This window comes from Cetorhinus maximus, chromosome 4 (genome assembly GCF_964194155.1).
Source record: "Cetorhinus maximus chromosome 4, sCetMax3.hap1.1, whole genome shotgun sequence".
Lineage (NCBI taxonomy): Eukaryota > Metazoa > Chordata > Chondrichthyes > Lamniformes > Cetorhinidae > Cetorhinus > Cetorhinus maximus.
In genome coordinates this window covers 148,357,830-148,378,474 of record NC_135882.1, presented here as the reverse complement: position 1 = coordinate 148,378,474, position 20,645 = coordinate 148,357,830, and the positions used below count along the sequence as shown (strand labels likewise).

Sequence of the window (20,645 nt, the reverse complement as noted above, 5' to 3'; positions counted from 1 at the left end):
ACAAACTGAAACATTGGGCAGAATCATCTCAGATTTTCACAGAGTACGATAGCATGCAGGGAAACGGATGTTTTACCCACCGACCGCAATGGCAGGTTTTCACGCCCTATCGTCCAATTCCCGGCACGTCCCTCCTCATTGATAATGCATTCCCCAGAAACACGGCGGATTGCTGGCGGGGCGGCCTCTGATTCGCACGTCCCGCCGTCACCTCAGGCCGTCAGTAATCCGGGTGCCATATTTAAAGGACACCCTGCTCAGAGCTAACATTCTCTAAGGGACCGGAAGCTGGTAGAAAGTGATGGATGCCAAAGGGAGGAAATGGTCTGCCATCAGCGATCGGTCCCCAACCGCGATTTCACGCTGGCTGCCCCAAAATTTAGCGACACCTCCCTCGGGCGAGCACTGGACGTAGTGGAGGCCCGCCATGAAGTCCTGTATCTCCGACACTCTGGGTGAAGTTCAGCAAGCAAGGTGACAAATCCACTAATCCAGCATAGGAGGCAGAAGTAGCTGTGGTCAGCGCCAACGCCCTGCAAAAGAGGACAGCCACACAGTGCCACAAGGGGATGAATGATCTCCTCCGTTCTGCCAGGGTCAGTCACTCTTATCATCACTCTCAACTCACACACTCACAAATCCTTTGCACATCCACAGGGCCCTCACTCACTGCCAGTTCAAGGGACATCACTATTCACTCTCTCACACACCTTCAACTGCCCTGGGGATCATGTCCTCATCCCATCCGTGGCATCATTCGCCACCCGCACTTGCCAGCATCCTTCTCATCTAGCCTGGTAGGCACCCTGCTTACACCCCATCTGTATTTTCGCAGGTCAAGCTGGCACACAACAAAAGGGAGAGGTTGCAGACTGGTGGAGGAATGCCTGACATCAAGGTCCTCACAGACTTTGAAAATAGAATCATTCCAGCTGGCTGGTGACAATCTGGACCGTTCCTGTGCTGTCGGTGAGGTTTATGGTGCTCAACCAAGTGAGGATCCAGCAGTGTAACATCCATCAGATAACCATGCTGTGAGTCACTTCCCCTGTTCCGCATTCCCCTGCCATGCACTAATTATCCCTCCTTGCTTTCACAGGCACATCTGGGAAGCAGCCGAGGGGGTTCATGAGCCAGATCTTCGACTCAAGCCCGGAAGAAACCTTGGAAGAGGAATCTGATGACACCCTCATTGAATTTCCATCACAGCCTCCACCAGCACAAAGACACAAACCTCGGTGGGATCTAGTTCTAGAGTAGCCTCGGGGTCACAATCTGGTGAGCACATTGCACTGTCTGATCCATAACAGGCAGCGGCAGGGACTCCCCTGGTTTCTGGCACTCGGAGGACTGATGGAGGACAGGAAACTGCTGAGTCCAGGTCAGATGACAAGCCTCTGGACTCGGCCATACCTCAGTCGCTGGAGCTGCAAAAGCAAGCTCAGGAATATCAGGAAGGGATGTCCGCTGCACTCCTCAGATTGCAAGTCATGATGGAGGAGTCTGCCCGCCTTCTGTCTGAGGTGATAGTGCCGGCTTGCCAATGCACCGAGGTCAACACTGGTACGATGGTGGCCACCATGGAGACCTTGGTCCAGGACTTCGGTCCTGCACTGCTGCACAGGCTGAACTCCATCGTTTATGCCATAGTTGGCCTCCAACAGTGTCAACGAGAGAGCGGTGAGGGGTAGCTCGATCTCACTCCAGCTTCCCCTTCTCCTCAAGGAGTCAGCCAGGGGCCCCGGGCACCCACAGGGAGGAGAACCAGCAGATGCCCACCCTTGGGCCATCCACCCAGATGACTCTGAGAGTGTGTAGCCCACCCGAATCCCCTCTTCCTGTTAGCCCAGCAGCTCCAGATCCATAGACCGAGGAGGGTGCCACTGTCACATGGCAGGACCCCAAAAGCAAGCCGGGACACTCCAGGTCTTGGCCCTCCAGAGGACGCCCGCCAAGGTCATCACAGACAGGGCGTCACAGTCAGCAGGCTGCCTCCACCTCTGGTGTGGGTGTCGGGGAGCGCCAAGATGCAGCAGCAGGGTTAGGAATGTTAAGTAGATGTAGTTGCGCAGCCTGGGCATGGGTGTTAATCAATTGTAATTAATGGTCACTATTGTAAATAAATTCCCAAGAGTGCCTATGGCTCCTTGTTCATGTCACTCAGATGTGAAACCTTGTTTCCTGCACAAGATAAAGGCAGGTGTCTCAGTCCAGGCCGGCTTCGCTGTGCAGTGTGTAACATTTAAACCAAAGTGATGGCCCAGTCTCACACTCACTAGACACCTTACTGATGCCTGCACCTCAATGGTGCTTGTCATTGCTGCCAGATTGTTTTGGGCAGGCATCCCAGTGTTCCATCATTCTCTCTGTGTGCTCTCAGCACCTTTGAGGTGGGGCTGGCCCCCCAGGTTTTCAGTATCTGTGACCTGTGCTCCTGAAGGGGTCAGGTGCTGAAGGCTGACAAAGGATCAGGTGCATTTAAAGTTTCATGGCTGTGTCTCCGTGATATGACCCTAATCACAGAGCACAAGCGAGCTGCTCTCAGCCAGACAGGAGTCAGACATTCACAGAGACAATGTGAAGATCCAGGGAATGTCCTCACTGCATGTCGTTATCATCCTCCTGGAATCTAGTGACTATTATGGCCTCCACTGCGTCTCCATGACATGAGCCTGAGCACTGAGGGTATGTGCGCTGCCATTAGCCACGCAGAAGTCAAATGTTCACAGATGCAAGGTGAGGATGTCAGGATTGTCCTCACTGCATCTCATCATCATCCTCCACAAATCTTGCGGCTATAAGGGCCTCCCGAGCGCGCCTGCCTCATCTGGCTAATGCAATGGCCTCTTCACCAGCATCCTTACTGTCGAGGACCTCATCATCGTCATCCCCTTTGATGTCTTCCTCATCGGAGGATAAGTGTACCTCTTCCATCTCTTCCTCAGCCAGATCCTCTCCCCCGCTGCAGCACCAGGTTGTGGAGCACGCAGCAAGTGACGATGATGACCACCCTCGGAGGACTGTGTTGCAGTGCTCCACCAGACCTGTCAAGGCACGGGAGCCTAATTTTCAAAATGCCTATCGTTTGCTCCACCAAAGTCAGGTCGCGGCATGAACCTCATTATACCATTGCTCTGCTGCAGTCTGAGGCCGCTGCATGGGCTTCATCAGCTACATTCTCTGCCCTTGTCCCCGAGGGGCCAACACTGCAGCCTCTTTATACCCTGAAAGATATCAGGAATCTGAGAGCTGCTAAGGATGTAGGTGTTGTGGATGCTGCCTGGGAATCATGCGCAGACCTGTAGGATGTGTTTGTGGTGGTCACACACCAGCTGAACATTCAGCGAGTGAAAGTCCTTGTGGCTGACATAGTTGACTGCTTGTTGCCACGGAGATCGAAGCGGCACATGGGTGCAATTGATTGCACCATGCACCCTGAAAACCAGAGATCTGTGCGAATCCCAGCGGTCTAGCTTCCTGGCTTTCCTGATCCTGGCCGAAGTGCATAAAGTCTGTGCCTTCGTGAAGATGGCATCCCTGACCTCCTGGATATACTTGTGTGTGGAGGCTTGCAAGATCCCGCACAGGTCACCTGTGGAGCCCCGAAAGGAAGCACTTGTGCAAAAATTGCATGCCACGGTCATGTTCATGGCCATTGGAATTTGATGCCCTTCAGTTGTCGATGGGGCCAAATCCTGAAGCGGCCAATTCCCAAGACATGCACAGTCTTCGGTGACACTGGTTCGCAGTCATCTTCAGGAATGACAGGCACCATCTAGGTACCCTTGGTCTAGCAAGGCACATACGAGTGACAACTCGCTGTGGATCTTCAGCTGCATGTATAGTAGGCCCTGCTGCCCCTTTATCTTGAGGGAGGTGCTCCTTCCTTTGTCCTGCCAGGTGCCTCTGCTGCTGACTTCTTGTTCTTCTCTGGTCTCTGTAAGCAATGAGGCATACCACTAAATCACCAGGCTCCATGATCCTGATGTTCTCCTCCTGCAGGATCAAACAGAAAGACGCATGGGTTGCCATAGATGTACTAAGAACTTCTCTTGGTTAAGCCTGAAGGCCCTTTCATGTTTGCAGGAGAGTACTGGCCACCACTTGGATGGCCAGAGTGTGCTCATTGGCTGGCCGAAACCCCACCCATCTCTGCCCCACTCCTCTTGACCGATTGGCGGCAGCTTTTGCCCATTGGACTGCATGCTGTGCACTCAGCTCACGTGCAGGCATTCTCCTAACCCATGCTGCAAGGCTGCACTGTTGGCTTGAACCATGATGGATACTGGTCCAAACATTAATAAAGACATTCCAGGCGGCTGGGAGCAGCTCCTTCAGTCACTGCGCCATGGCCACCTCCTGCCCAGTTGGCCAGTTGCTCTGCTGCCCCCGAAATGTACAATCATTTCTGGAGCATTTGGTGGCTCTTTCATGCTTTTGCCCATCTGAGTGGTCAGAAAAGCTTCAGCGACTCGATTCCAAGCATGTCAATGGAGCTGCTGCTGAATGGCCTCAGCTGTGGAAGAATGCTCACTTTAGACAAGCTTTTCCAAGTGTGTAACTGCTTCCCTCACCCTCCCTCCCCCGACTCCTGCGGCTGTGTTTGAGTACTTCCTTCAGCCTGTCTGTGTTGTCTTACCCCACCCCCCACCACCCCCTTCAACCTGACCCGCACTGGAATCCTTGCCCCCGGCACTGCACTGAAAGCTAGCTGGGATAAAGCAACTTTCCTGTGCCCCCCAGCACCGAATGCATGGTGCCTCTTCCTTGATGTCCTACAGGTGATGCTCGCAAGCGCTGCGCAAGGTTGTGTGCACTCACCTCTGAGCTGCCCTTGAAATTCAGGTCGCCAAGTGCAAGCCTTTTAAAGGCAGTCATGAAGCACACTGTTCGGAAGTCCCACCGATGTGAGAGGTAAATTTAACATGGGGGGTATGATTCCGGAGAGCTGGGTTTATAATTAGATGCAAATGTATTTAAATGACATTCCTGACCTGCAGCAGTGGGAAACGCGGCCCGCCATTGACAGGTGGAGCGGACGATTGCAAACTGGCTTCACGACAGCATGAAACCAAGTTTTGGCCTTCTCGCCATATTGTCCGCTCATGACCGCCATGATGCCCGACGCTAATGCAGCCAGAAAATTCCAGCCAATGTATGATGATAGCTGAAGGTGAATCACGACAATTACCAAGTTGTAACTAATTTAAACAAATTGTCTTCACAGAATCACAGTGCAGAAGAGGCTCTTCGGCCCATTGAGTCTGCACCAACACATGAGAAACACCTGACCTACCTACCTAATCCCATTTACCAGCACTTGGCCCATAGCCTTGAATGTTTTGACGTGCCAAGTGCTCATCCAGGTACTTTTTAAAGGATGTGAGGCAACCCGTCTCCACCACCCTCCCAGGCAGTGCATTCCAGACCGTCACCACCCCTTGGGTAAAAATGTTTTTCCTCACATCCCCCTAAACCTCCTGCCCCTCACCTTGAATGTATGCCCCCTTGTGACTGACCCTTCAACTAAGGGGAACAGCTGCTCCCTATCCACTCTGTCCATACCCCTCATAATCTTGTACACCTCGATCAGGTCGCCCTCAGTCTTCTCTGCTCCAACGAAAACAATCCAAGTCTATCCAACCTCTCTTCATAACTTAAATGTTTCATCCCAGGCAACATCCTGGTGAATCTCCTCTGCACCCCCTCCATTGTAATCACATCCTTCCTATAATGTGGCGACCAGAACTGCACACAGTACTCCAGCTGTGGAGTACGGGTGTTGATTTATTAAACATGCCACGAGTAACAAATCGTGAGAGGATGCAAGTTACACAGCAGTGACTTGAAAAATCTTGCTTGAAAGAATTATTAAAGCATTTGATGAATGCCAGCTAGTCTTTCTTTGTCAAAGATCTATGTATAAAATCTAAGTCAATGTTAAACAGAGGATGAAAGGCCAAAAACTGGCATTACTTCGCAGGATTTCCTTTATCTCTTTGTCAAATCATTTGGGACGTGTAATCAAATGAATGGTGATTGTCAGTTTGGGCAGAGAATTTGTAGTACTGTCATCGGTTCCGATATAACTTGGAATGATGTATCTTTTTGTTCTTGCAATGTAATTCTGCCATCACAGCCAAATTATTATCTGCACATGGTGTACGGGTGCTGTCAGTGCCATAATAAGTCATGTGGAAATTGTCTAATCTCTGTAAATAGGTTATAAGTACTGTTGTCTTAGGTTCAACTTTCAGGAGGTTAAAATGCAATTTTAAAAAAAAAAAATTGGCATCCAATCACTTGTGGCATCGACTGTTTAACCTTCTGAGCCAACACGGGCAACCAGTAAAATATCTGACACAGCGTTTGAATGTAACATGGCCGGCAGACAATGTTAAATTGAACTGTGGGATACTGTGCTGAACATCAAAAAATGACACAGAGGTAATTGCAGATTAATATTTGAAACTATCAGCCCGATGATTTGCTGTAATAAAACAGAAAATAAGATATTGAAGCCCATTTTCTTTCTACTTTTGCTCCTGCGTTAGTCAAAAAATGGTCATTTGGAATCCACTGTCCTGGAGAGCAGTATTTGTGGCTGAATTTCGAGGTTCAGCTTATTTGTATGGTCTGGCTTTCATCTGGACAGGAGAATGGCTCTGAGAATGAATGGGATCCCAGACCAGGGGGAAACTTTTAGCAAATGCCCACCAACCTAAGGGCCTTTCGGTAACTGTCAAAAAAACAGTAGAGAGCGTCCGCCCCTAGAACTCCTCTTTGTTAATCATTTGTTACCTTTCTGGAGGTACTAGCTTTTCATTGCCAGTTTCATTTCAGATCCTCCAAACAGGAGGGACTAACTGCAACCTCTAAAGCTTAATTTCTCTTGGGCAACTGTGTTTTTGGACAGCTGCCATCCTGTAACCCAGGTAAATTATGGGGCAAGTGTTTTTATGTCACGCCTGTGTCATTAACACACAAGTTTCAGCTAGAGCTTCAGCCAACGTGAAGAAGCACCAAAAATGTGAGTCAAACACCAACAGGACAGATCTGGCATAAGGGTCTCCAATGGAATTCCCTCTGCCTTATGGTTCAGTATCTTTAGGTAGAGAAAAATTCGTCCCCATCAGATTGCGTTAGGATACAGGTTAAAATTGCAAGCAAAAATAAACTTCAGCCAAAGTGGAAGTGTGAGAAGCCCTGAGGAAATTCCTGGTCAATATTTTGCTATTCCAAAACATTTTCATATTTGGAACTTCCTGGTATTTGCAAGTATAAATTTCACAATTGCATCTGCAAGGACAATTGACCATTGATGCATTTTTAAGAAGTAGATGATGTGCTTCCAGTCTGGCATGAGGAAAGTCTCTCTTGCAGAATAAAGGATGGTAAAACACTCATAAACATTCCAGGAGGATGGGAGGATAACATCTAATGTTTGAAATGCAGCTGATGTTCCCTTAGACCTAGAGGATGACAGCTTTGTGTCAGGAACAAGTCACTGTTTGAACCCTTCGGCTCTGCTTTTAAAAAAAAGACATATTTTAAATGCTGTTGTAATTCAGACTCAATTATATTTTTGCAGACATTACGTGGAGCTTTGAGGATTTATTTCTGACAATCAATAGTCCTAACCAAAACTGGGTGTTTTCATGTTTTTGAAAGGACTACATATTTTGACTACAGAGAGACACAATGATATATAATTACTGTTCAAATGCACACAAACAAACCAAAAATGAATAGATAGGCATCTTAACTATGCAGCCTTTTGACCATAATTCCTCAATTTGAGGACTTCAGTGAATAGTCTTTTGCTTACTATTAAAAAATAATAATGTGTTTCTTGGTGGCAGCAAGTGAATGCATTACATTACTGATATACAGCATATAGAAAAGTTACCTATCCCTAACCCACAGCAGGGACACACGCTCAAAGGGAGCATAGATTGCAAGTACGACCAGAACACTGTGGTCTGAATTTTTGTAAAGATGGAAGGGCTCCGTGCTTTAGCCAAAATGACGCCTGAGTCCCGATTTCGGAAGTCCCGCCCTAGAACCCACCATCTTCGCCGGTGGGGGTGGGGGTAGGGGCAGGGTGGGGTTAGTGGGAAACGGGTACACAGGTCCGTGGTTGGCTTCTGGGGGACAAGGAGGTGGCTGATGATTTCCTTTAGATAGCCACAAACGGAGCCCAAATTGCACCATAACAATAGCTATGTGGTGACCCGCAATACAATGGAGCAGGCTGCTGGCATTCTCAAAATGCATTTCAGCAGCTTTGACAGTTGTGGTGGAGGATTCCCATGCAAGAGTCTCCCAAATAGTAGTGCTGCATTTTCCACAATATGGTGCAGCAGAGGGCCCTAGCTACAACTATAAGTGGCAGAAGCTGGACCAATAGCTACACAATCTGAGGAGGATGTTGGTGAGGAAGATGAGGAACAGGAGGAGGAGGGCCCTGTCCAGGTTCATGGATCTGACACAGAGAGGGGAGGAGGAAGAGGGTGGGGATGAAAGACCAGCTGAGGGGCAGGCCCATGTAGCCATGGCTGATTCTTTGCAGGAGGGGGGGTCATCACCTGTTAATCCAAAATAGATTCTCCTAGGCTCTTGAAAGCTTACAATTCAGATCAGCAAGTCCTCAGTGAGCATCTTGCACATAATAAATCTTTCACATGGAAGCCACACATCCTCAGGTAGATGCCCATCTGTAACAAGAGGGAAAACCAACAACACTTACTGAAAGCCAGTGACATCAACATGGCTGAAACCATGACCATCATAACCTTGACCTCAACAGAGTCCGTGCTACACCTTGAGAAGTCCTTCACAACCTGCATCCTGCACATATAGGTTAGATGCTGTCAATGAGCCACAGAAAACGCCCCCTTTGCTTAGTCAAACCATGTCAACCATGCCAAGAGTGCCAGTAGGAAGCAAGACTTCACACCCAAGACCTATAGATATGATTGTATGTGCTAACAGTACTGCAGCTAATGCATCTTGTGCCGGGCGAGGCCACAACTGTATTGGAACAACTCTTTTAATTACATTCCACATTATCCATCCATCACCAGCGTCCAGTTTTAGGAGTGTGCGACATCTGCAACATGTAATGTTGCTGGAACTCTCAGTTTCCTAAGAACCCACAGTGTCTACCACCTGGAAGACAAAGACTTCCAATATAGCAGGGAGACCATACAAGCAAGGATCCCTGAAGCATGCATGGCATCTTGACATGTGGAACATCCACTTAAGTGACTGTGTAACATTCATTTGTGGATGACTGTCTTCGACACAGCACTCATGCTTGAAATACTCCTGATAAATTTCATCTGATCTTTGAGTCTGATCACTGATCCTCCTTAAAGTCAATCATTGGTTGACAAGAAATGCAGCAAGAAGCGTTCTCAACCACAACCCTTGGTATATGAAAACCTTATCTGAAGGTCTAGAGAAGGGAATGGCCTGGTCATGCATGGGCACACTCTTGATCCTGATAGACTTCAGCATGGAGTTTTCCATGCCACTGGTAAGAACCACCTTCATTCTGTCAATATTCTCAGTGAAGATATTAGTGCACAAAAGCAGATCAGAACATTTTTGACGACCGTAACATGTATTACAAATATGCTTATTTGTGATATGTACAAAGTTATATTGTCACCACAATGAACCCATTAGTGATTGAGGTGTCAGAACGTCCTGTGCTCGCGAGCACTTCTACGAAGTGTCACCCTTACCCCTCCCCCCACCCCTCCGTGTTGCCTTGGAAGAGGTGGAGGGAGGCTGCTCAACCCTCGTGCTATATGACATTGAGGAGCGTGGTGACCATCCTCGTCATGCAAGGACCTCTACTTCAGTCTGTGGCCTCTGCAGTTCTGCACGGACAGCCATTACCACTGGCACATGTAGAGCAGACGAGGGTTCTGGGAATGAGGGTGAGGCTGGGGAAGCAGTAGAAGATGACGGTGCTAAGATGCTCTTGGTGTCTTCACCTCATTAACCTGCACAACCCTAGATTGGCCTTCAGGTGGGTTAGATGGGGCTGGCAACTGGTGCGCGGCAGTCATCCATTCCAGCAACCGATGGGCTAGCAGTGCAACTGTCCAGTTAAGGGAATGCAGCTCCTCATGTAACCTGTGGATGTCAGTGCTCATCTCTAATTAAAGCAAAATACTGCGGATGCTGGAGATCTGAAATAAAAACAGAAAGTTCTGGAAAAACTCAGCAGGCCTGGCAGCATCTATTGAGATAGAAGCAGAGTTAACGTTTTGAGTCCAATATGACTCTTCTTTGGTCTGCTATCTGCTTACATACATGTATCATGCTCTCTAACTCATTAATGCCTCATGTTGAGGGGTAGTGGGGGGAGTAATGGGTCTGGACAAATGCAGGGTAGCCTGGATATTGTTCATGTCACTCCCAGATAGCATGCTGACCACTAACTACCCTGCTGGCTTGCTTCCACAGTTATGCTATGAGAGTGTGCAGCTGTGAGGGTCTTGGTCAAGGGTCCATTGCATGGATGCATCCTGGGAGATGGGTGGAAAGATGGTAGGTGGAAGGGCAAAGGATCATGGCAAATGTGGTGTTCATCAGTCATCCCCTATGCATAATGGTATCCTGAGTCCATGCAAAATATCATGAGTACCTGATATTGCCAATTCCATGCGTTGTGATACTTTTCCAGCCTTAAATTAGTTGAGTATGCTCCTTCATTACAAAGTGAATGGACAGCATCAATTGTTGTATTTTCCTAAAGCCCATGATGGGCCATCTCGTCCAGTGTCAGAAACTAGTTGGACAACTTTTACAGTTTGGACCTCACTCGATTGTTGAATGATTTCACCTCCAAGTGAACGCAGCACCTCCATACACTTTTTGCCTCGCAGCACTGAACCCTTACCGGGCCCGTCGCTGACTGAGTTGTGTAAGTCATGCTGGGCCCGCCTCCACCTCTCCACTACCTCCGGGATCAGCAACCTGACTCCAGTTTGTCCCTGCCTCCCCTCCACCCCGGAACAAAAATCAGAACAATCCAGCCGGTTTTTCCCCGGGTCTGGTTTGCGGAGTCGGGAATTTTCCCAACTCTGTGCTTCTGACATGGGAGCAGAATTTCGGCCCTGTGAAAGCAATTCACAGACTCATGATCTCTTTCAGCACAGCTTCCTGTAGTGCATATAGAATCAATGAATTAATCTTCATATTAAATGCGGTGTGATAGCAAATGAGCTTGTTGAGCAACATTAGAAACAGAACATTAGGAAATAACATTTTGGGATAGAGCATATGATTACTTGAAGACATGACATGGGCTCGGGGAGAATTTTATGTTGCCCCAGCAACAGCTTTGCTGACAGGCCAGAAACTCTCAGAAGGTGGGACTTCCACTCCCAGGGTTCTTGATCCCAGGGGAAGGCCTGCTGTTGGCCTGTCAAGTGCCTGACTGACACAGGCAGCGGGCCTTCCTGAAAAGAGGCAACAATGGGCTCTCACTGGATCTGCAGTCAGCAGCAGAGACCCCCACCGCCTCCACAAGATTCCGTGCTCCCCCTCCGGGGCGGCCTTCATGTTGTCCTTCCACCTACTCCCAGCCTGTCTGCAATTTTACATGGGGCAGGGGAGGCCTGGGATAACTCACCTTCCCTCACCCCAGTTGAGGCCCTTAAGTAGCTAATTGGTGGCGCCTTCCAGCCTAGCCCTAATTTTGAGGGTGGATGGAGGAATTCAGGGGCAAGGGGAAGGCTGGCAGGTCACCCTGCTTGGGTCTCAGGGAGGAAGGGGTGGTCATCTCCCTCAAGGTTAGCCCCTCCCTCCCCCCCCCATCCTGAGCCTCTTCATCAGGAATCCCAGCCCCTCCCCACACCCGCCTGGGTCTTACCATCCCTCCCTGCTGTGAAACCCCCACACTTACCTGGTCATGGACTCTAGGACTTAGACTCTGGGGACCGCTTGTAGTCCCAGTCCTGGTCAGTGCTGCCGTTGGCACTTCTAGGACTACAGAGCTTCTGGCCAATCAGATTGTCTGGCATGTCTCTGAGGTGGGGCTTCCACCCAAGTGAGGGGTGCAAGTCCCGTCTTCAGTTTATTAATGCTCCTAGGAGTGTTAAATGGCTGCAGGGCAGCTGTGATTGGCGGGGATGCGTTCTCAGCTGACTCTTCAGGTGGCGGGAGGGAAACCATGCCATTGGAAAAATCCTCCCGTATGGTTCCTCAAACACTCAATCACGGAAGCTCCTTGTGGCTGGGTCAGCTTTAGACTAATTGAAGAAGGTCAGCTTCTATAGTTAGTCTCAATATTAATGTGTCATACAACAACCAGGAGGGTGGAAGGCGAACTTCAGATTTTAGTCTGTTTTCTCCTAGCAGTTCCTACATTCCTATCTTGGAGGCTTACAACAGGATGTACCATCACAAACTTTGCAATTAAAGCTTAAGCTCAGACGATAAAATGGTGCATGGGGACTTCAGTTTCACAACTTTATGCAGATGGTTTTGAAATAGACTGCCAAGAGGCAAATTCTCCTGGGTGATTTCTCCAACAAAATGCAGTGAGTGGAGTATCGTTACCAATTAAAAGTTATGTGCTTCAAATCAATGCCAATCACTTACAGGCGAAATTGATAAAGAAACTCCCGATTATCTCCATTTTTGGCCAAAATTAGTGGTCGCTAATGCAGCCATTTTAGTTGCCCAAACATAGCTTTGTGAATTGCCATTTCAGGTAGAATGAAATATTTGACTCTTGCTTGATTCGCAAAGAAAGGAAGGAGTCTGACCAACATGCTACCTAGTTGCTGACAAAAAGACAAGAATAGGGATTACTTCTCCCTTCATTCCTTGTAATCAATAAATATTGCTGAAAAAAGACATCTTGTCGGAGCTTTTTGTCTTGCACTCATAAGGATCATTGCAAGAATACCACTGTAAGGGGAAGCAACAACTTTATACTGTATGAGAAGAGAGTGCTGATTGATTGGCAAATGGTTAGCAACCAATCAGCACCCTCTTCTCATACAGTATAAAGCTTTTGCTTCCCCTGACATTGGGATGCTTGCAATTATCATGATGAGTGCAAGACAAAAAGCTTTGACAGGATGTCTTTTTTCAGCAATACTCAAGTTCTGTACTACCAAACGGTATTTATCAATAGGTGTTATTGTAATTCTGTAAACTGTTTAATGCACAACTCATAGGCTTATGAGAAACACCTTTATTGTAACAACTGCTGTGAGTTTGAATTTTCTGCTCTTGATTTTACAGAGGAGTTTGAGTTCTGTGCCGATGCCTCCTCATTATGACAGTAGTGTAAAATGTTTCAGGGTTCAACATAATTCTGTTATTCCAATCTCTTTCTGAAGGAGCTTCTTTCAAGCTGTATAGCAGAGGATATTTCACAGTCAGCATTAAAAAATGACTCTCAAATTAGAGGAACCAGGCAATTTGTAAGCAATTCATTCACAGAAGATTTATGACTAGCTTCGCAAATGGGAATATTCATTATATCTCATGCTGAGCATGTCATATTCCAATTGATACCACACAGTTTTCTGTTTACTACGATTACAAATGATTCATTCAGACTGGTTAAATAGGGTCTTTTTAGATTAATTTGGAGTTATCTTAACTTTACTCAGTTTGACCTTGGTAAATGCAAATAGGACTATCTTGGAGACATATCTCTATTAAATAAAGTGGTGTAAGTATTCTGATCACTGCTGCCCAAGTTCAACTAGTTCAATTTTTCAAAACAGAAATAGAAATGGAGAAAGATAGAACATGGGCTGTCACCTCACTATCACCCACTTTACACTATTGCACAAAGTTGAGATCTATCACATTTGCGAGAAGCATGGCGAGCTTTGGTCTTGCAGGGTGTTTGCAAGTGTTAACAGGGTCTGTAGAAATGCACAAAGTCAGAATTTAATATGCCCAATCCTGTTTTTAACCACATGACGTACAACAGGGTTCACCGCTTAGCATCAAACCATGGCTGTTTTCTTTTGTTCTCCCTCCCTCTCCCAGACAGGGTGAGGGTGGGAGGGGGGAGACACTGAGGGTAATTAATTGCTATCTAGTTGTGATTACATAGCCCTGTCCAAGGAACAGATCGTACCTTGGAGCCTCCTGGCCATTATGGCTTCAAACCACGCCCACGTTTAAAGCGCTCTGTGCTAGCTATCCAGGCAATTAATTTTGTGATTTGGAACTGCTATTGAGAAAGCTCCCAATTAGTCCTTGCCCCATGATGGTTTGATAAAATGTTAAACATTTTCATATGTATAGGGAACAACCTAGGGCTGGGAATTTCCTCAGGGCTGCTTCTTCTCCATAACATCAAAGGAAGCTCATCATATCTTTTGGCAAAGTGATGGAGCTGACACGGGGCAACTCTGAGTAAATTCCCATAAATGATGCAGCAGGATCTTTATACTGAAGCTAAGTCAGGTAGCATATTGAATATGCATGAACAGATATTCTGGCCCCTTTCCTAGCAATGTTTGCTCCACATTTACAAACAAATTCTCATTGAAATATTGAAAAGAAAAAGAACATTAAACTAGTACACTGGCTGCAGAATGTTACCTATGTAAAGGGAGGCTCAGTTATTGCCACACAACAACAATAGTACCTTTAATGTTGTAAAATTTCCCAGGGAGCTTCATAATTGTGTTCCAAACAAAATTTGACACAGCCATCAAAAGAAAGATCAAGGACAGCTGAATAAATTTTTTTTCAAAGAGGTAGGCTTTAACAGGTAATTTGAAAGAGGAGAGAGACGGACAGATATAGGAAGGCAATTCTAGTGTTTAGGGCCTAGGTCCTAGGCCTTAAGGCCTATTAATGACTTGATGTACCAGACAGGTTTCAACTAGAAACAGATAATTTTAATACAGAGAGGTTTTCAAGTGCTACATGCTTGAATCAGGTCCTCAACAAGAAAGCCCTGCACCCCCGGATTACCCGTGCTTAGGGTTCATTGGTCGGAGCCTGCAAGAACAATCACATGACCCCTGATAGATAGTAGGAAAGGCTATACCTTCAGCCACTACAGCATCTGAATGCATGATCACCAAAGGTGTAACAACAATTAAAACTGAGGACAAGCAAAATGCCAGAATTGGAGCAGCACAGAGACCTTGAGGGGGGTGGGGGGGGGGGGGGTGCTGCAGGAGGTTACAGAGATAGGGAGGGGTGAGGCCTTGGAAAGATTTGAAAACAAGTTTGAGGTTTTTAAAATTGAGGCAATGCCAGAACAGTAAATGGAAGGGGGAGGATGGATAGAAAATGTGGATAGTTCTAGAAAAAATGTGCTCACTTTTTTTTATTTTCAGGGAGTAATTGGTTTCCCTGGTTCACCCAATATGGAAGGAATCAAAGGACATAAGGTATAGATTTGAATATGTTCACTTGTTTAGTGAAAAAAATCATTTTAGTAATGCAATTTCCGAAGGAATTCAACCCTATTCCTTAATAACAGCATAGAGATTTCTCACAATGGTTTGTACCCGCAGTGTCTGTCCTGAGAATGATTGGCATATATAATAAAGCTGAAAATGTGGTGCATGAAATGCACTTTCTTGTAGGTTTTTATAACTTCCTAATTTGAGATTACAATTCATAGATTTTACTGTGAAATGGTGAGTGCAATTTTATACATTGGCAAGGCCAAGTTAGTACTTCCTAATGGTCTTTCCATATTAATGATGGTAAGATCATTATCAGATATCCTGAGCCCTGATATTTTCAAGGTGAGTCACAGCTCTGTGACCTGACTCCGTGCTTTGTGGAAATACCTCCCCACGCTTCCGCCATCTCGAAAAGTAATATGAAAAAACTTGGAAATTTTAATCAATGCCTGACTGTTTCCCTTCTGCTTCCAAATACTTCTTCATGACTCATTGTTAAAATGATCATGCTGAGCTTTATTGCGAAGCATGATAGTGTAGCATGTGGAAGCACTTGCATGTAATGTCACACAGTGGTGAGATAGCAGTCATGTCCACTGACTAAGTTACTAATTTTATTAATGCCACAATAGAAAAGGACAAACTTCCGCACAAAAAAGAAAAGGAACCCTATAGTGATGGTAGCAGATCGCTCACCCTCCCCTTAAATTTCCCATTGGCAAGGAAAATCAAACTGGGTACATAATGGACGGTCATTCCTCTGCCACCCTCAGCAAAGGTCTATTTTAACTCTGTTAGTATTTACCTCCCTCAATCTTTCCATTCTCTTAAATTTTTTAGGCATTGAAAATGCAGACTTGGTGTTACCCATTCTTCTCTGTTACCCTTTTCACACTTGATGGTTTCCTGGATTTTCCTTGGACTTTCATCTCAATAAAAGAAAATACAGCCTTTTCAGTCAGTATGGTTCAGTCACCACCAATCTTCCTTTCAAGTCACTTGATTGTCAATTTGACCCCCTCCTCCCATGTTTGAGTGCACAATCTAGGTTGACACTCTAGTGCACTGCTGTGGGAGTGTTATTGTCAGAAGTTAGAACCTTTGAATGAGACATTAAACTGAGGTCATATCTACCTCTTCAGGTGAATGTTGGGCCATCTATGTTCCTTTTTGAAGAATGATAAGAAGCTCTTGTACTATATCCCGTCCAACGTTTCACACACAATAAATACCAAAAGTCCCATCTGATCATCATCTTATTTCTTATTGATAATTTTGCTACATAAAAACATTTGCTGCATTCCAAAATTAATTTATTGAGTGAAATGCTTTGAGACATTTTAAGATGATAAATGCAAATTTATTATTAGATGATACAGAAGGAGATTGACTTCATTAGACTAAAAAACCCTTAGAGAAATAATGAAATCGAATATAAACAATCATTTATGAGTTGCCGTTTAGTTGTTGGTTTGTGAGGGGAGCCACTGATAGTCATCATAATCTTAACTTGTCCCTTCTTTCTGGTTTCCAGGGTGATCCAGGTTTTCGAGGACAGACAGGGCTACCAGGCCTGAAAGGTGATAAGGTAAGCATGAAGCATCACATTGTCCTCAACAATGCTTTAACCATCCAGATATTCTTGATACTAAACTTCTTGAAGTACAAAGAGTTTATAACAGTTGAATTGGGCCTAGGATGATAGCAGCAGACGGTGACTAAAAAGACAAATTATTCAGTTGAGCAGCTCTAAAGGCATTAAAAAAAACATGAGCAGGAGATACTGGCCTAAACTCACCACCAGAATTTTGTTCTTCCTTACAATATATTGTATATGATTTTACGAATTCTTCTTTGCCGTATACATAACGAGGCTAGGAAAAACGAATGTGAAAAATTATATTATGAACTGCAAATATACTGATTGTTTTGATGGGTGCTATTATACAATTACTCACTTTTTGCAGCCGTCTCCAACCACCTTCAGCTCCACTCTGGCCTCATAACACGCTATTAATCTCTTCTGTTTCCATCACAGGGGTCACCGGACTTACCCCTTCCATAAGATATACTTCTCATAGGAATAAAGAAAGTGTTTAACAATAAGTCAACATTAATTAATTAATTGTGCCTGTGAGGTCAGGCATATTAAATGATTGCACAACAGAATAAGCTCCTGACCAATCAACTACCTCTCCTTGACCTAGTGTTGGTTGGCAATGTCAACAGCTCCATTTCTTCCGGCACTGCTCAGGCCAATCCCTTTCAAAACTATTATAATCATTGCACGCCTTGAAAAGCCTATGCTTGAATCGTGTCCTCTTCATTTACTAACCTTCCCCTTTCTGCTAATGTTCTGGACGATGTCCTCTCTGATATCTGATGTACCTATTCAGCTTCTTAATAGATCTTAGTAATTCTCAAATATTTCCTTTTGTACAAAGTTCAAGTGCGGAGACAATTGAAACACATCAGAGATCTGAGGGATCGAGGTTTATGGATTGAGAAGAAAGTTCTAGGAACAGACTGAGGCATTGATTGGTTTAGTTCTGTAATCTTACCAACTGAGCCAACAGGGAGCACCTGAGCCATGATTTAAAATTGTTGCTTACTCAACATTGTTTCATTTTGCTTTGCCTCCATTCAGCTTTTTCCCTTCATTCTTTTTAAATTAGAACTTTGCTGATTGAAACAATTTCACAAATGACAATATCCGAGGAAGATGTGGGTGAATGAGGAGGAGGCAGGGACTGAAAAATTATGGGAAGAAAATGTAATTTCTTGCCAGAGAACAAAGGGCTTATTCACTAGCAGACAACACTGTGCAAGTTGGAAATAGAGAAAGTTTGTGTTAGCAACAAGTCAGCACTAAATTGTGCCTGAGTTTAGTTGCATCAAATGGTCGCACAATAAAAGCTGTTGAAATGCTAGTCAGCCACCTTGACATATTTTTACCAAGGAAGTTTCGGGGAAGTTTTGTTTATTGTAACAGAAAATGCCAGTGAATGTGCTGTGATAGGACTAATCTGCCCACTGTTACACAAACTGAAGTTTGCTTTAACACTATAGTGACCATGAATATCGCAACTTTTGTTTATTGAGTTAAAACAATGCAAAATAGGGATAACATTTTCATAACAGGAAAGCTCTAAAATTAATGACTCAGTGGACAGGGTTATGAGGAAAAACTGGGAAACCTGGGCCTAGAAACAATCAGACAATGTTGACCTTTCAGATGTAAACTGGGACTGGTGGGTCCAATGTGGTGTCACACATTTTTCACCATGTGCCACATTGGTGAGTATGTCCTGTAGTTGGCAAGAATAGATGTCTGAAACTGATGTTCTTGAGTGTTGTGGGAGCTGCACCCATCCAGGCAAGTGGGGAGTGTTCCATCACAGAACTGACTTGTGCTTTGTAAGATGGTGGACAGGTTTTGGGGAGTCAGGAGGTGAATGACTCGTTGCAGCATTCCCAGCCTCTCACCTGCTCTTGTAGCCACAGAATTTCTATGGCTAGTCCAGTTCAGTTTCTGGTCAACGGTAATTCCCAGAATGTTGGTAGTGGGGGATTTAGTGATGGTAATGCCAAACACACAAACTGCACAAGGGTTAAAAAAAACAAGGTCCCTTTATTCCACCAGCATCAGAGCTGTATAAACTCTCTAGGGAAAGATTAACTTAGAGGAACAAACTACTTACAGAGAATATTCACGGCCGATGCAGTGGTGTGGTACCACTCAATTCAAGTGGTATTGTCAGTTGTTATTTGTGGCTGATGGGGAAGTGGTGGTGTAGTGGTATTGTCACTAGACTGATATTCCAGAGACCCAGGGTAATTCTCTGGGGACCTGGGTTCAAATCCCACCACAGCAGATTGTGAAATTTGAGTCCAATAAAAATCTGGAATTAAAGTCTGATGATGACCATGAAACCATTGTAAAAACCGTTGTAAAAACCCACCTGGTTCACTAATGCTCTTTAGGGAAGAAAATCTGCTGTCCTTGCCTGGTCTAGCCTACATTTGATTCCAGACTGCAATGATGTTGACTCTTAAATGCCCTCTCAACAAAGCCAATTAGGGATGGGCAATAAATGCTGGCCTATCCAGCGACACCCACATCCCATGAACAAATAATAAGATCTTATTGCTCTATTTGTGGCCTCAGCTCCTCAATGCAATAACTCACCAGTCTTGAACTGCTGCTTCAGCTTTTGGTTGCAGTCCTGCTCTCCTTGAGGCCTCTCAGACTCAGGGATGCTGCCAGTCAGTCTGACTAGCCTGCCAATTCCCCTCACCAGTTCTTTAGTCACACTCAGGGGCTTCAAGTTGCCCTCGGCTCTGCCACACCGCCACTCAAGTCCTAGACTTTTCCTTGCTGCTTTCTCCCTCACCTCACAGTTTCTGGTTCCTTGCCTTAGCTTGTCAAAGACACTGCTCCCTGCAGTGTGAAACGCAGGGGTTGACCAGTTTACCTGCTTGTTGCAATGCTCCGCCATCACCACATGTCGTGGAGGCCCTGCTACAGTGGGAAACAAGGTAGCCAATTTGTACACAGCAAAGGCCCACAAACAGCAAATAATCTGTCTTTGATGATGATGGTTGAGGGATAAATGTAGCACAGGACAACAGAGACAACTCCCCTGCTAATATTCAGAAAGTGCCATGGATCATTTATGTCCAGCTGAGAGGGCATCAGATTAACATCATTTCTGAAAACAGCACTGCCAACAGTGCAGCACTCTCTCACTGCTGCACTGAAGTGTTGACCTACAATATATGCTCAAGTCTCTGGAGTGGGGAATTAGAGTGCTATCACTGAGCCATGGCTGAAGCTGAGAATGTTCAGAACTTTCACAGTGCAGGCTAGAGTGCAGACTCAAATGGCAAAGGTGACCATAAAAATAATGACAGCGCTAATTTATTAATGAGCCACTTCTTTTTAAAAGCTAGTTACTGAGGTAGGACTAGTGTCCTATTCTTGGGTCTAAGTCTGGAATAGTCTATTAAAGGAAAAAATAGAAGTAAATCTTGTTTAGTTATAAATTTGAATGTCTTTCTCACAGTGTCTCTTTCAGCTATGAGAATGAATTCAATGACAAGACAACAGTCTATGAAAATATTGACTGTATTTTCAGATTACAGGTCATCGCTGAGGCAGTTTCTAGTGATATCCTCCTTGATGTTCTCAGGGTTGCCTGACTCAGTAATGTAGCAATGACT

General features: G+C 45.5%; 1 protein-coding gene across 1 annotated transcript in view; it reads left to right on the top strand.

The window, feature by feature from the left end:
• The window catches only part of LOC144680102 (collagen alpha-1(XXII) chain-like), a 169,111-nt gene that overhangs the window by 101,763 nt on the left and 46,703 nt on the right, over nucleotides 1-20,645 (top strand). The window contains exons 11-12 of the mRNA XM_078541248.1: nucleotides 15,348-15,401; nucleotides 16,957-17,010. Coding sequence (XP_078397374.1) covers nucleotides 15,348-15,401; nucleotides 16,957-17,010 — 108 coding nt within the window. The remainder of the gene's footprint in view (nucleotides 1-15,347; nucleotides 15,402-16,956; nucleotides 17,011-20,645) is intronic.